We start from the raw sequence: 13,964 nt of genomic DNA, 5'->3' as shown, positions 1-13,964 counted from the left end.
AGTAAATTCCGTGTGGTTGTGTACTTTTCCAGGAAACGATTCGGACCTTTGTGCCTCTCCTGCCACGACCCCAAAGAAAACTAAAGTTGAAGTCTACAAACTCACTCCCCAGCAGAAGGCTCTCATCAAAGACGATGAAGCCAACACCAAGTTGTGGAATGAAGCACTAGATGCCCTTAAGGAAGGACCGGTACGTAGGGAGAGCATAACTGATGATTTCCTGGGTTAGGGATAAGGCAGGATGAGGCTGAGGATTAACTACCTTATTTCTCTCTCCTGGCAGAAATTCCTGAGCAAAGTGGAGGAAACCTTTCTGTGCATCTGCTGCCAAGAGGTGGTTTTCCGACCAATCACCACGGTGTGCCAGCACAACGTATGTAAGGTGAGCAGCTGTCAGGTTTCACGTTTGCCTGCCAAGGTGGTCCAGGGCTTTCCTTAAGCAGCTTTGGATAGGCAGGGCATGGTGAGACATGGTGATGATAGAAAATACAGGCAGTCCTGAATTTACAACCACAGTTCACTCCAGAACAGGGGTGTCAAACTGGCGGCCCACGGGCTGGATGCGTCACATGCAGGCCACGCCCACCCGTTATATGAAAGGAAAAAACGTCACGACACGTCATTGCGAGTTTGACACCCGTACTCTAGAACTTTCCTCACTGAGCGATTAAGTGAGCCGCGCCTGATTTTATCACTTTTTTGATGGGGTGATTAATCAAATCTGGGTTCCCCCTTTGATTTTGCTGGTCTCTTCCATTGCATACCAGACCTACCCTGTCATGACATTTTCATCAGAGGAACATACTGTAACAGTAACAGAGTTGGAAGGGACCTTGGAGGTCATCTAGTCCAACTCCCTGCTCACGCAGGAGACCTGTACTAGGGATTTGAACCACTGAACTGCCGAACTTTCTGATCGACAATCTCAGTTTCTGAGCCACCTAGCCAGGCTCTCTGGTGTCTTAATTGGAGAGGAAGTGCAAGGTGTGAAGAATTGGGACCTCACATCAAATTCCAGTTAAGATGATTTATTGCTCATGCCTCTACACAAGAATCTAGTCAACTGATGGTTAGCACTAAATTGGGGTTAAGTAAGAGTCAACCAAATTCAAGGAGGGCTGGAGTCGGATTGCTTGTGGGAACCTAGGGACTCTAGGTCAGGGGTCTCCAACCTTTTGGACCTCAGGGACCACCAAATTCATAATTTTAAATCCCGTGGACAACTGGGGGGAGGGGGGGAGGCTCAGCCGCCTTTCGGGCCTACCTGTCTGCTCCTGCGAGGCCTCCGGGTGGGAGGCCCGAGAGAAAGCGTCTGGTCCAGGGACACAGCCTGGAAACCTCTTTTGTGTGCCTTCTCTCAAGAAGCTTGGTCAATCTGAGTGAAGGAAAAGAAGGACGGGCAGACTGACGGTGGCTTGCTGACGTTGGTGGGAAAGTCGGTCACATATTCCAGAGCTGTAGTAGTCACAGGACTGGCCCTTTGGTCATCCTGGAGCAGCTCCTCCACCCGGGTGCACCGGCCTGCAGGGGAGCAGCATCCTCAGGGTCAAGTGATCAAAATTTGAGTGCATGGCAATCGGCATGCATTTACGACAGCTGGAGCATCCTGGGATCATGTGATTACTATTTACAGCCTTCCCCAGGGACTTTGAAGAAGCAAAGGCGTTGGAGGAAGCTGAATTCACTTAATGACAGTAGTGGTTCACTTAAAGACCGTAATGGAATGTATGGATGATTTTGGGGTATGAGGGAAAGAGATGCTGCCTAGGAGGCAAATCAGACAAGAGAGGCAATGGGGAGGGAAGCAGGATTCGTTCAACAATTGCTACAGAAAAGGTTGTAAATCAGGTGCAACCCATCTAACAACTGCCTCACTTAGCAACTGAAGTTCCGGTTCCAGTGTTGATCGTAAATTGAGGATTATCTGTACATGGAACTAATTTGACAACCAAATTGGAAATACTTGTTACAGAAAGTGTTGGAATCTGAACATAAAACAAAAAGTGTTAGATTATAACTCCACCACCCAAAACATACAGTTTAACGGTTTTTTTTAAAAAAAATTAAATTCCCCACAAAAGTGGTACTCGGAGCTTAATCCCGCTCTCCTCCATCCCTGCTTCTCCAGTTTACATAGAACCTCCACAATTAAACTTTAAAGAGATTTGTTCCACTGGATTTACATTTTTAATCTGCTTTGGACCAAAATCTTCTCCAGGAGGAGGATTAGGTTGATCAAAGTTGTTGTTTAAGCGTAAGTCCCATTGTTAGCTTTTGTCTGTTTTCTTCTAGGATTGCCTGGATCGATCTTTTCGAGCCAAAGTCTACAGCTGTCCAGCCTGCCGCTACGATCTCGGCAAAAACTATACGATGGAAGTCAACCAACCCCTGCAGGATCTTCTCGTTCAGCTCTTCCCGGGTTACGGCAACGGACGGTGATTCTGTAAAGCACTTCTCATTTCCGTTTTTGGAGTTTAGTTCTGTTTTTGTCTTGCCCCTTCGGGAAAAAAAAAACGTGTGTGATTTTGGTGGGGTTTTATTTAAATAAATAACCTTTTGGAAAAACTTCTGTCTCCGTTCCCCCTTCCCAGCCCCCCCTCCAAAAAAAAAAAAAAGCTAAGATTGAGGAACTTGCTTTTATAAATATATATATATTATTTTGGTAGCATTTCCAATTAACATATATACGGATCAGAGCATAGGTCGAAGGGAACCTTACATTGCTTGTCAGAAACCTGCTATTAAATTGGAGCGAAGCCATTCTCTCACGAATCAAATCTTGTATGTAGCTCAATTGCTAGAACAATCTTCTGAAGCAATGGATCCAGGGCCATAAGTTTGAAGTGTTTTAGCTGTTTTTAAGGCAGCATTTTTGGTGTGCTTCTGTGTAATGCGGCTTGGGCTTCAGCGTTTTCCCTCGGTTGTGTCGAGACTCCATTGTTTTATTTGTGTGTATTGTTTATTTTTGTTTTTAAAAGCAACAGTTCTTCCTTATCAACCGTTTGTCTTAAGAGCCTTTATGCAAAACGGCTACCTCTGCCTTTGTATCTGCCAGCCAGGTGCTGCTTCCTAATTTTTGTGGTGTCTTATGGGAACATATAAAAGCCATTGAAAAGGACAATTTAACAGTCCTCTTTGCTGATCAGACTGATCTCTGAACCCTTTTTAAAAAAAAAAAACACCGAACTCCAAGCTGCCAGAGGAAAGTTTTGTTCTTGGAATGATCAACTGTAATATTATCATTCTGTATCGTTAGTTTTAGATGATCATCTTGCAGTCCGCATGCGTGTTTCTTAACCTGCTAATTCTGAATTTTCTAGTTTTGCTTAGGATGGGAAACTAGATATGTAACTAGTTTTTGAATGGAAAATCTTGACTATATATTCAGCGGTCAGTTGTTTCTCACCTCAACAGTCGCAATACTCTACAGTGAATACCTCAACATAATAAATAAACCAGGGTTGCTAAATAAATCACTCTTCACGCTAAACAGACTGGAACAAATGTACTTGTTTTTTTTGCATTTTTATAAATCTGTAATAATGTTCAGAAGCAAGCAACTTTTTTTACCTTTCTGAATTATGCTAATTTTGTACAAACAGAAGTTCTCAAAATAAAATACATTTCCTATCAAAAAGATCATTTGCCTTCTTGAATGCTGAAATCGTTTTGAGTTAGTCTGCTATCCTGTTTCTGTCAGTAGGTTTCATACAACTAGTTGCTGGGATCTGGGCAATGAATGACTTGCAAGAATGTCGGTCAGTTAAAGCCACCCATTTTAGTGATTGTTCAAAGTTACAATGGCACCGAAAAAAGTGACTTACAACCGTTTTTCACACGATTGTTGCAGCATCCCTGGGGTTACGTGATCAAAATCCGAATGCTTGGCAACCCGTTCATATTTCTGACGGTTGCAGTGTCCAGGGGTCGTGTGATCCCCTTTTGCGACCTGAGAAGCAAAGTCGACGGGGAAGCCGGATTCACTTCACAACCTTGTTACTAGCTTAATGACTGCCGTGAGTCACTTTACAACGGTGGCAAGAAAGATCGCAATATGGGGCAAAACTCACTTAACAACTGTCTTGCTTGGCAACAGAAATCTTGGGCTCCATTGTGATCATAAGTTAAAGATTACTTGTAATTTTTGGGGGGGACTGTTGTAACTTTGAACAATCATTAAGTGGCCAGTTGTAAGTTGAAGACTACCTATATACTTTTATCCTATTACTTACTTCCCAAAGCTTCCCTACACAATATAGCCTGGATCAGTGTTTTCCAAACTTGGCAATGTGGAACTTCAACTTCCCAGCATGGTGAATTATTAAAGTTGCCAAGTTTGAAAAACACTGGATTAAATAGTTGGGCGAGAACCAGTTTAGTATAATAGTTAAAAAGACCAGATGAGAAACTGGGAGGCCTCAGGACTAACTCAGTAGGGTGACTGTAAGCCAATCCTTCTTTCTCCACCCTCAGGAGAAGATAAAGGCAATTTACTTCCAAAAATCTGATCCAGGCAATTGCCAGGAGTCAAAACCAACTCGGGCCCATGAAAACAGAGGTGGCTGATTTTAGGAGTTGGAGATGTTCAAAGTCATCACAGCCAGGATATGAACCTTTGAAACGATCTATCTAATCGTGGAGGTAATACTGAGACTTCAAAATTGAATAGCCTTACCGGGCTCCGCCCATCCATTCCTCCCATTGCTTTTTAAAGTCGGAAAAAAAAGTTTTCCTGGCACTTTTAAAGCCACATTTCTTTTACCTTCCCCAAAGCACGGAACAGATTAGGGATCCCTTCGCAAAATGACAGGCAACCTTTGAGAAATCTATAATTAACAGGAAGTCTCCTTTAATTAGCAAAGTAGTTTTTGGAGGATGGGCAGGGGGAAAAGGGGGCATATGCTCTAAACCAATGTACCTTTGCATGTCTTAACTGGTTTTGTGTGCACTCTAAATTGTCCAATTCCTCATCCGGTTTTTACAAATCTCTCAGTGCTCTGTCTCTTTAAATGAAGGTGATCTCTGATTAAACTTTACCAGCTTCCTGGGAACCAAATTGGGTACAGGTAGTTCAAGACCCATGATGGCAAACCTATGGCACGCGTGCCACAGGTGGCACATGGAGCCATATCGGTGGGCACGTGAGCTCAGCTCCGGTGTGCTGATTTTTAAGCCTTCTGGGCCCACCAGTCGGCAAACGGGCCATTTCCGGCCTCCAGAGGGTCTTTGGGGGGAGGCTGTTTTTGCCTTCCCCAGGCTCCTAGAAAGGCCCTGGAGCCTGGGGAGAGCAAAAAAACGGGTCTACCGGGCCCACTTGGCCATCACGTGCCAAAAGCAGGGGGGAGCGTGGGAGGGGGTCGCACGGGCATGTGCTGGGGGTCGGGGCGCATAGAATTTTGGGTGTGGGCACGCACGTGCATGACTCCCCCCGCGCTCCACCCACTTTTGGCACACGATGGTAAAAAGGTTGGCCATCACTGTTCTAGACATTTGGAGTATTATTGAGTCGTAAATGTTCGTTGTTAAGCCACTGCAGTTGTTAAGTGAATCTGGCTTCCCTTACTGGCTTTGCTTGTCAGAAGCTGGCCGGGAAGGTGGGAAATGGTGATCTCATGACCCCAGGACAGGGCAACTGTCATAAATACATGCCAGTTGTCAAGCATCCGAATTTTGATTTCCGTGACTATGAGGATGCTGCAACCGTTATAAGTGGGAAAACTGGTCAGGTTACTTTTTTCAGTGCTACTGTAATTTAGAGGGGGTCACTAAACAAGTGGTTGTAAGTTGAGGACTACCTGTAATGTTACTTGTACATCTGACTCTGCCTTACTAGAGAACAAGCCAAAACAACTTTCTTCTGTCTGACTTTGAAAATCAGTCTGGGATAGAGATTACAGGTGTTGGACCAAGACTGGGCAGGCTGATAAATTTAGTTTCCATCCATTCAGTTTATAATTTACAAAAGGAGCCTTGGTAGTACAGTGGTTTAAAGCACCCTGTTATTAACACAGCTGCCTGCAATTACTGCAGGTTCGAATCTTACCAGGCTCAAGGTTGACTCAGCCTTCCATCCTTTCTAAAGTAGGTTAAATGAGGACCCAGTTTGTGGGGGCAATAAGCTGACTTTGTATAAATATACAAAAGTATGAAGGCTATTGCTTAACGCATTGTAAGACGCCCTGAATCTCCGGAGAAGGGCGGCATATAAATCAAATTAAAAAAAAAATTAGAAATGAATTAATTTTAACTTATAAATATAATTAATTAAATATAGACAGTTATAGCTACTGGGCAGAATGGCTGGGAATTGTGGCAAGATGCATTTACTACATATTACGAAGAGCAGGATAAAACTATAGAGAAAGAAAAAAGGAACATAAATTTTGATATATAGAATTTATATGCCTTTCTATAGGGAATATATAGAATTTATACATAAAAGCAAGATATAAATCTAATTTATCCATCTAATGTATAAATATAATAAAAATTAGATATGAATAGCATATGGCATCTAGAGTTCATGCAATCACCAATATAAAAGTTTAGTTTAAAGCGTGAGCAAATCTATGCATCATCATCCATCCTCCATCATCCATCCATCTGTCTGCCTGCCTGCCTGCCTACCTACCTACCTACCTACCTACCTACCTACCTACCTACCTACCTATCAATCCCTCTCCTCCATCCATCTAATTATCCATCATCCATCTGTCCATCCATCCATTCACCCATCCATCCGTCTACCCCCCTCCCTCCCTCCCTCCCTCCCCCCAAAAGAGATGTGGCCAATGCAATATAAGTGATAAAATATTAAAATGGAACCATAATAAAAATCACATAATTTCATAACACGTTATGTTAATAACACGATAATAACATCACAATCATAACACAAAGCCACAGAATTGCAACGGGATGGATGTTTTAATTGAATAAATTGGTACATACAGTAATGGCCAAAATTGTGGAAACCTTTTCGGAAAAGTGTGTTTTCTAAAAGTAGCTAATAACACCACTTTTTTTTTTTTGGAGTAGTACCATAAAATTATGTATCAGTGGAAAGATAATTTAATCACAGATGGAATGCAGTAACTTTTATGAAAGATTTGCCATTAGAATAGCAGTTACAGTATAAAGAAGAAAAATGAAACCCGTTGAAAAAATGAGATACACAAAAAATTATCTCCATAGAAAAAACGAGATATACAAAAATTATCCCCATGTCAGTTAATACTTAGTTGGGTAATCTTTAGCATGAATGACCACCTTACAAGGTCTTCCTATGGAGTGAATCAAGTCTTTTAGTTCTGCAGCCGTTATAATGGGAAACCAAGATTGAATGATGGCTTTTATTAACTGGGTTTGATTGCTGGGTCGCTTTTGACTTAACAAGTTTATTTAGTCTGCTCCCTAGATTTTCAATTGGGTTAAGAAGGTCTGGGCTATTCCCAGGCCATTCCAGCAGTGCAATATGATTATCTTGAAACTCCAAAAAAAAAAAGTGGTGTTATTAGCCATCAAACCTCAAAAATACACTTTTCCCAAAAGGTTTCCACACTTTTGGCCACTACTGTAGATATATCACTTAGGAGAAGAGTCCCAATGGGCAGTGGGTCTCCCCCCACCACCCCCAACAGCATAGGTGTAATGCTATGCACGCCCCAACTCCCACCCGAGGATCTGCACCCCTATTTGGGTAAACAACTGACTCAGTTTTACAGATTAGCAGAATTGCAAGGGACCTTGGAGATCATCTAGTCCAACCCCCTGCTCACGCAAGAGATCTGTACTAGGGATTCGAACCGCCGACCTTTCTGATCGCCACCTAGTCAGGTCTCTCCCTTTTTTGCCCACCGGGATTGCTGAGCAACGTGTAATCAAACTCGCGTGGGGGAATAGCAGAGGAGAGGCGGGGAAAAGCTCGCGAGGGCGTGGCCTTCGGAAAAGAAGCCGCCCACTCCTCCCCGATTGGTGCGCCAGGCCCCGCAAACCCCTCCCACCTCCGCGCGGCTGCTGTTGTGCACGTCCTCACGTAGGCCGCCCGCGTCGCTTCACCCATCCTTTCCCAAGGGGGCCCGAAAGGGCGTGGCCGGGCCTGCCCTGGCCCGGCCCACCTTTTCTTCCTCGTCCTCCTCCAATCCGAGCGGCGCTTGCCATCGAGCACCTCCTTCGCGCGACTTCTCATTGGTCACCGCCCGACCAATGACCAGCGCCGGAGCGGAAGAGAGAGAGCGAGAAAAGAAAGGCGACGCGAGTTCCCCGGAGCTCTTTAACCAGCGGGGAGGCGGGGCCCGGCGCGCGGGGTAAAGCCATTGGCGGAAACGCCCACGGACCTCGCTTTGCGATTGGCGGGGCCGGCTGTCCCTCCGAGCGGAGCAGCAGCCAATCGGTGGCCGGTGGCGGGGGCTGCTTGGCCGTTGGAGGCGGAGGAGAAGCAAACGGCTGTTTTCAGAGGCGCCCCTCCCCCCCCGCCGCTTTGCTCCCCTCAGCGGCCGCTCGGAGAGGCGACGACGCGAACGGGAGCCGCTGCCGACCGGTGAGACAAGCGTCGTCGACCGTCGAGGGCTGGGCGGTTTTCCTCAGGGGAGGGGGCGGGAGAGCCAGTGGGCCGTCCGTCGCCGCCGCTCGGCCTGGGCCGCGGCTCCTGAGGGCTACCGAGGCCTTTCCCCTCCCTCACGAGGGGGAGCCTGAAAAGCCGTGTGGGGAGTCACGTCGCTGCAGCCCTGGAGCTCGTGACCCCGCTCCGCCCCCGAGCAAGGGGCTTCCGACGGGGAAAGAGTGAAGGGGGTTTGTTGTGTGGGGAGCGGGGGGTCCTGCATGCCGTCGCGGTTCTTCCCCCCTCAAGAGAGAGACCACTTTCCTCTCCCTCAGGTTTCCATTCCCGGAGCTGGGGAGACTCCGGGATTTTTTCGAGATGTTCCTAGAGGTCATCTAGTCCACCCCCCCAAGTCCCTCAGCATCCTCACTTCTTAGGCAGGCCCGGCCTCCTCTTGGAGAGAGGATGCTCTCGCTTCTTTGAGGTTCCTACCGTTTCGGGGGGGGCTGGGGGGGTGGGTTTCGCGGATATTTCTTACAGGTAGTCCTCAGCTTGCGACGGAAAACCTCCCCCTCCAGAATTCTTGTTGCTAAGTGAGACGGTTGTTAAGTGAGTGTGGCTCCATTTGCAGAAGATACCGAATAATTAAAACTCGGACCACACGTTTTGTGAATAGTTTTTATCCCAGAGCTATAATTGCACTCAGCAGTGAACTAAAGGGCCACCATCAGTGAGTGAGCTGTTGGGCAGCATGACTTGGTCTGTTGTGTGGATGTTTGGGTGGTTTAGGGGTGGGGAATTTGTGGTGGGTGGGGGGGTGTTTGGGGATTGTTGCTTTGCGATCTGAGGAGATCCGGCCATGAATGGTGTGAATGGGTTTTAATGTCTTTAATGTTTTTAATTTTTAAGTGTTTTTATAGTGATTTTTTGAGTGTATTGTGAGCCACCCTGGGTCTTTGGAGAGGGGCGGCATAAAAATTGAATAAATAAATAAATAAATAAATAGTTAAGTGTGTTGGACCTGGTCTTTGTGTGTTAAGTGAATTTCGTTGTATGGGTATACTGTGTATACATGTACAATGACAATAAAGTTATTATTATTATTATTATTATTATTATTATTATTATTATTATTATTATTATTATTTGATGATCTTTCTTGGCCACTGTGGTTGACTGTTAACAGGGTTGTTAAACGGTTAAGTGAATCTGGCTCTTCCCGTTTAACTTCTGCTTTGTCCGAAGAGTGCAAAGCAAAAGGGGATCCCGTATGGTCATAAATATGAATCGGTTGCCAAGCGGCTGAATTTGTTTGATCACGTTGACCATGGGGATGCTGCGGCAGTCATAAGGATGAAAGATGGTCATAAGTCACTTTTTTTCCCCTGGTGTCGTTAATTTTGAACGGTCGTTAAATGAACTGCTACAAGTCGAGGACTACCTGTATTGAACAGGGGGGGTCTCTCACAACCTTGGTGGCAGCTTTGGGATGTGTGGACTTCAATTCCCAGAATTCTCCACTCCTGGACATCTGAAAGTTGGTGAGGTTGAGAGACGTGGTTGTGCGGTATTGTGCCTCCTGTCCTCTAAGGGGATGTTTATAGGTATGTCCTTGTGGGGCCTTTGAAAGTGGTTAATATATTCCCCTTCCTACCTTAGTTTAATCTGTCCAGCGTTTCTCAACCATGGCAGGTTGAAGATGGGTGGACTTCAACTCCCAGGATTCCCCAACCAGCATTCTTTAAGAAAGTTGGACTTCAACTCCCAGGATTCCCCAGCCATCATGCTTTAAGATAGTTGGGCTTCAACTCCCAAGAATTCATCATCTAGCATGCTTTAAGTCCAACTATCTTAAAGCAGTGGTGGCTGGAGAATTCTGGGAATTGAAGTCCACGTATCTTCAACCTGCCAAGGTTGAGAAACGTTGCTGTAGGATATTGTTTCTGGACACACTGCCCTTTGTTGCATCCCTGCCCTGAAATGTCTCCAGGTCTGCCAATGCAAAATATAATTTTATGATTTGAAAAGTATTATTTGATGCAGCCTGAAAGCTCCATTTTAATTTTTAGTAGCCAAATTGCATGCTTCACACTTACCCAGCTTGTTAGCAATCAGCTTTCTACACTATTTTCACACATGCTTTCTTCAGTTTCTGCTCTGTGACTTGAACATTGGTTTTTTTTTTTTTTTAGATTTTACTTTCAACCCAATTCTATATCTTTACCAGGTTAATTTTGAATGTTTCCTGCTTTCTAGACTTTCCAAATCCTGCTGAACTTTACAAATTTATAATTCTTCTAATTCCTTTTCTGTGGCATTAATAAAATGCTGCCATGTATGCAGACCAGGATTCATTTAAGTTGAATGGGGAGGTGTTTTGTGTGGTATTTAGGTGTTGGATTCACCTAATAAACGTATGAGAGTGTATGCACCAAGACAAATTCCTTGTGTGTCCAATCACATTTGGCCAATAAAGAATTCTATTCTATAAACCTGCAAACCATATATCCAGCTTGCTAATGAGAATTTCATGGGTGTTTTATTGGGTGCTTGTCTGAAGTCATGATACAGTAGATCCGCAGCTTTCTCACAGTTTGCTGAGGAATTAATAGATTAAAAGAATGGAATGAGATTATCCAGAGTTTGTTCTTCATAAATCTAAGCTAACATCTAGACATCTGTGTATTATTTTCATAGTGTCTGCATTTTATGATTTGGTCTGAATCCCTCCGAGGGATCCGTCCATATGAGACTGGATGATATCTTGGTCTTTGAGTTCTTTTCCTTTTGCTCTTTTTGGTTCATTTTTGAAGACTATTTCAATGTTATTCAATCTTCCCAATTTTGATGAGTTGCAACTCTTATTGTCCCAAAGGTGCACAGTGTTGGTCAAGCTGGCTGTAAGTTTTGATGAAATTGATATCAGCCTGATATATTGTCTTCCCTATCTCCAATAATGGAGGGAAAGAGATGAACATGGAAATGAGAATGGAGTAAATTCTTCTAAGGAAAATTGGTCTAATAAGTTTTGTTTATACAGCACTGAATTGAAGTGCACTTTAGCCGAACAAGATATGCAAATCAAGATTCTGGTTGATGGTTTAATATGGTTTATTATTTTGTATGCATTGCAAACCCAGAAAATTAAAATGTCACCTGATAGAACCTAGGAAGTAGGCATTTCCTTTCCTCTGGAATAGTTTCCTTCCAGAGATTCAAACAGCTGTTACCCTGGTTTTAAGTAAGTCTTGATGACTTGGCTCTTTCTACACACCTGGACAACCTTTTGGAGAATAAAACAGTATACTTTTTAAAACCATAATTTTCATGTGAGTTTCATGTGAAGGCATAAGATACTTCAAGCACTCCTCTCATTTAACATTATTCAGAAGTCTTATGCAAGGGACAGAACAGAACAGAACAGAACAGAACAGAATAACAGAGTTGGAAGGGATCTTGGAGGTCTTCTAGTCCAACCCCCTGCAGAAATAAGTTGACAAGTGGAATTTTGATGGAGGATTAAGTTTAAGTCAGATTTGCTTTTATTATGTTTTATTTTATTTTCCCATGTCTGAATTCATGAAAGAGAAGTTGCTTCATGAGAGAAGGGGTGTATGATGGGGAGAATTTAGCCATACAGACATGTACAGAACAGTAATTTGCATCCCTTCCTCCCAGTTGCATAAAGAAGAGAATGATAGCATGTTCACAAACCAAGGTCTAGGCTGGATGGAGACTAAAACCTGCTGCCACTTCACGAACAGATTACTGCTGTTAACTGCTAAATGCAGGATTAAATATGTTAGTGGTGGAGGTGACTCAATGTTAAGAGCAAAAGTCGCACTTCCTCTCTCAAGAATGAATTATAGCAAGAACATGATTGCTGTTGGTCACTGTGAGAACAGACTGCTGGACTAGATGGATCAGGAATCTGATCCAGCAAGACACATTTTATGTTCCAATGCCTTGTCAAGGACTTTTGAAATTGTAGTGACTATTTCCATTCAGCCATAAAAAATGAATAGATTGAGTATAAAGATGTATTTATTAATACTATTTGTATGTTATTTGTTTAGATAAAATGTAGAATTATGGAATGTTATAATTAGCATATAGAGAGCTAATTAGGTGTAAGTGATTAATTGTGCCAGATTAGAAACCAGCAGAATGTGAGTTGTATAGGTGATCCTCATTTATTGAATTGAATACTTTATTTACATCACCATGATGTAAAAAAGATGTTGAGATTCTAGAAAGAGTGCAGAGAAGAGCAACAAAGATGATTAGGGGACTGGAGGCTAAAAGGTGAACGATACAGTTGCCGACTGAGTTTGGCAGGACTAGGTGTGGACTTATCAGTTTTCCAATAGCTCATGGGTTGCCAGAAATAAAAAGTCCACCTATTCGCCAAAGCATCTGAAGGCAATACAAGAAGCAATGGGTGGAATCAAGGAGAGAAGCAACCTAGAATTAAAGAGAAATTTTCTGCCAGTGGACCAACTTGCCTCCAGAAGTTGTGAGTGCTCCCATCACTGGAAATTTTTAGAAGAGATTGGACAGCCATTTGTCTGAAATGGTATAGACTAGAGTTTCCTGCCTGAGTAGGGGGTTGAACTAGAAGACCTCCAAGGTTCCCTTCCAACTCTGTTATTCTATTCTTATTTCTAGTCCTAGTCCTGTTCTATTATATAGTGTGATTAGACACACAAGGAATTTGTCTCAGGCTCAGAAGCACTCGGCTTACATGCAAAGCAACAGAGAGCATCATCATCATAAAATCTATAAAAGGGGAAAGTAAAGAAAATAAGGATAAATACTACAGCTGGTATATATGTGTGTGTGTTTATAGACATTAGACAGAACTGCAAAAATTAGGTGTTCAGCAGAGTAATGGCAAGAGGGAAAAAACTGTCCCTGTATCTAGTTGTCTTAATATACAACTAGACACTTGTTTAACTAGCACTTGTTCAGTGACCATTCAAACAACAGTGATGCACAAGTAGTTATGACCAGTCCTCACATTTGTGTCATTCGCAACACCCTGTGATCACCTGATCACAGTCTGGGATCTTGGCACAAAGTTGGTCCATCTCTGTCAGCCCTAGGAAAAAGGCAATGGCAAATGATTTCCAAACGTGTTGCCCAGGAAACTCTGTGGAAAGACATGCGTTGAGACTGACTTGAAGCCTGGCCTTACCCCTTCCCCACACCAATATAGCTACTGGTTTTTTATGGAATTTTGGAAATTTGCATACATTTTATAACTAATCATTGTAACATCAGTGCTATCTCCCCATCCTTTCTCTCCATGCTTGGAGATGAAGACAATATCATCCCTATTGTTAGGAAATGTTCCCGGACTCTGGTGATGATTTCCCCCCTTTTTACTTGTGGGGAGGAGATCCTGGCTTCTGACATTGCTCTA

At 43.6% G+C, this 13,964-nt stretch overlaps 2 protein-coding genes across 4 annotated transcripts in view; both read left to right on the top strand.

The window, feature by feature from the left end:
• UHRF1 (ubiquitin like with PHD and ring finger domains 1) overlaps positions 1-2,439 on the top strand; it is a 34,190-nt gene extending 31,751 nt beyond the window's left edge. The window contains exons 15-17 of the mRNA XM_070931893.1: positions 33-190; positions 284-382; positions 2,293-2,439. Of these exons, the coding sequence (XP_070787994.1) occupies positions 33-190; positions 284-382; positions 2,293-2,439 (404 nt within the window). The remainder of the gene's footprint in view (positions 1-32; positions 191-283; positions 383-2,292) is intronic.
• A 6,008-nt stretch (positions 2,440-8,447) lies between these two features.
• Positions 8,448-13,964, top strand: part of KDM4B (lysine demethylase 4B) — a 256,770-nt gene continuing 251,253 nt past the window's right edge. For all 3 annotated transcript variants that reach the window (XM_070944548.1, XM_070944550.1, XM_070944552.1), the window contains exon 1: positions 8,448-8,539. The gene's annotated coding sequence lies outside the window, so the exon portion shown is untranslated. The remainder of the gene's footprint in view (positions 8,540-13,964) is intronic.

The sequence above is a fragment of the Pituophis catenifer genome, unplaced genomic scaffold, assembly GCF_029215685.1.
Source record: "Pituophis catenifer annectens isolate HBS135680 unplaced genomic scaffold, rPitCat1.0.hap2 SCAF_1, whole genome shotgun sequence".
Lineage (NCBI taxonomy): Eukaryota > Metazoa > Chordata > Lepidosauria > Squamata > Colubridae > Pituophis > Pituophis catenifer.
Note: the sequence above shows the minus strand (reverse complement) of the source record. Positions and strands in the feature narration are given on the sequence as shown.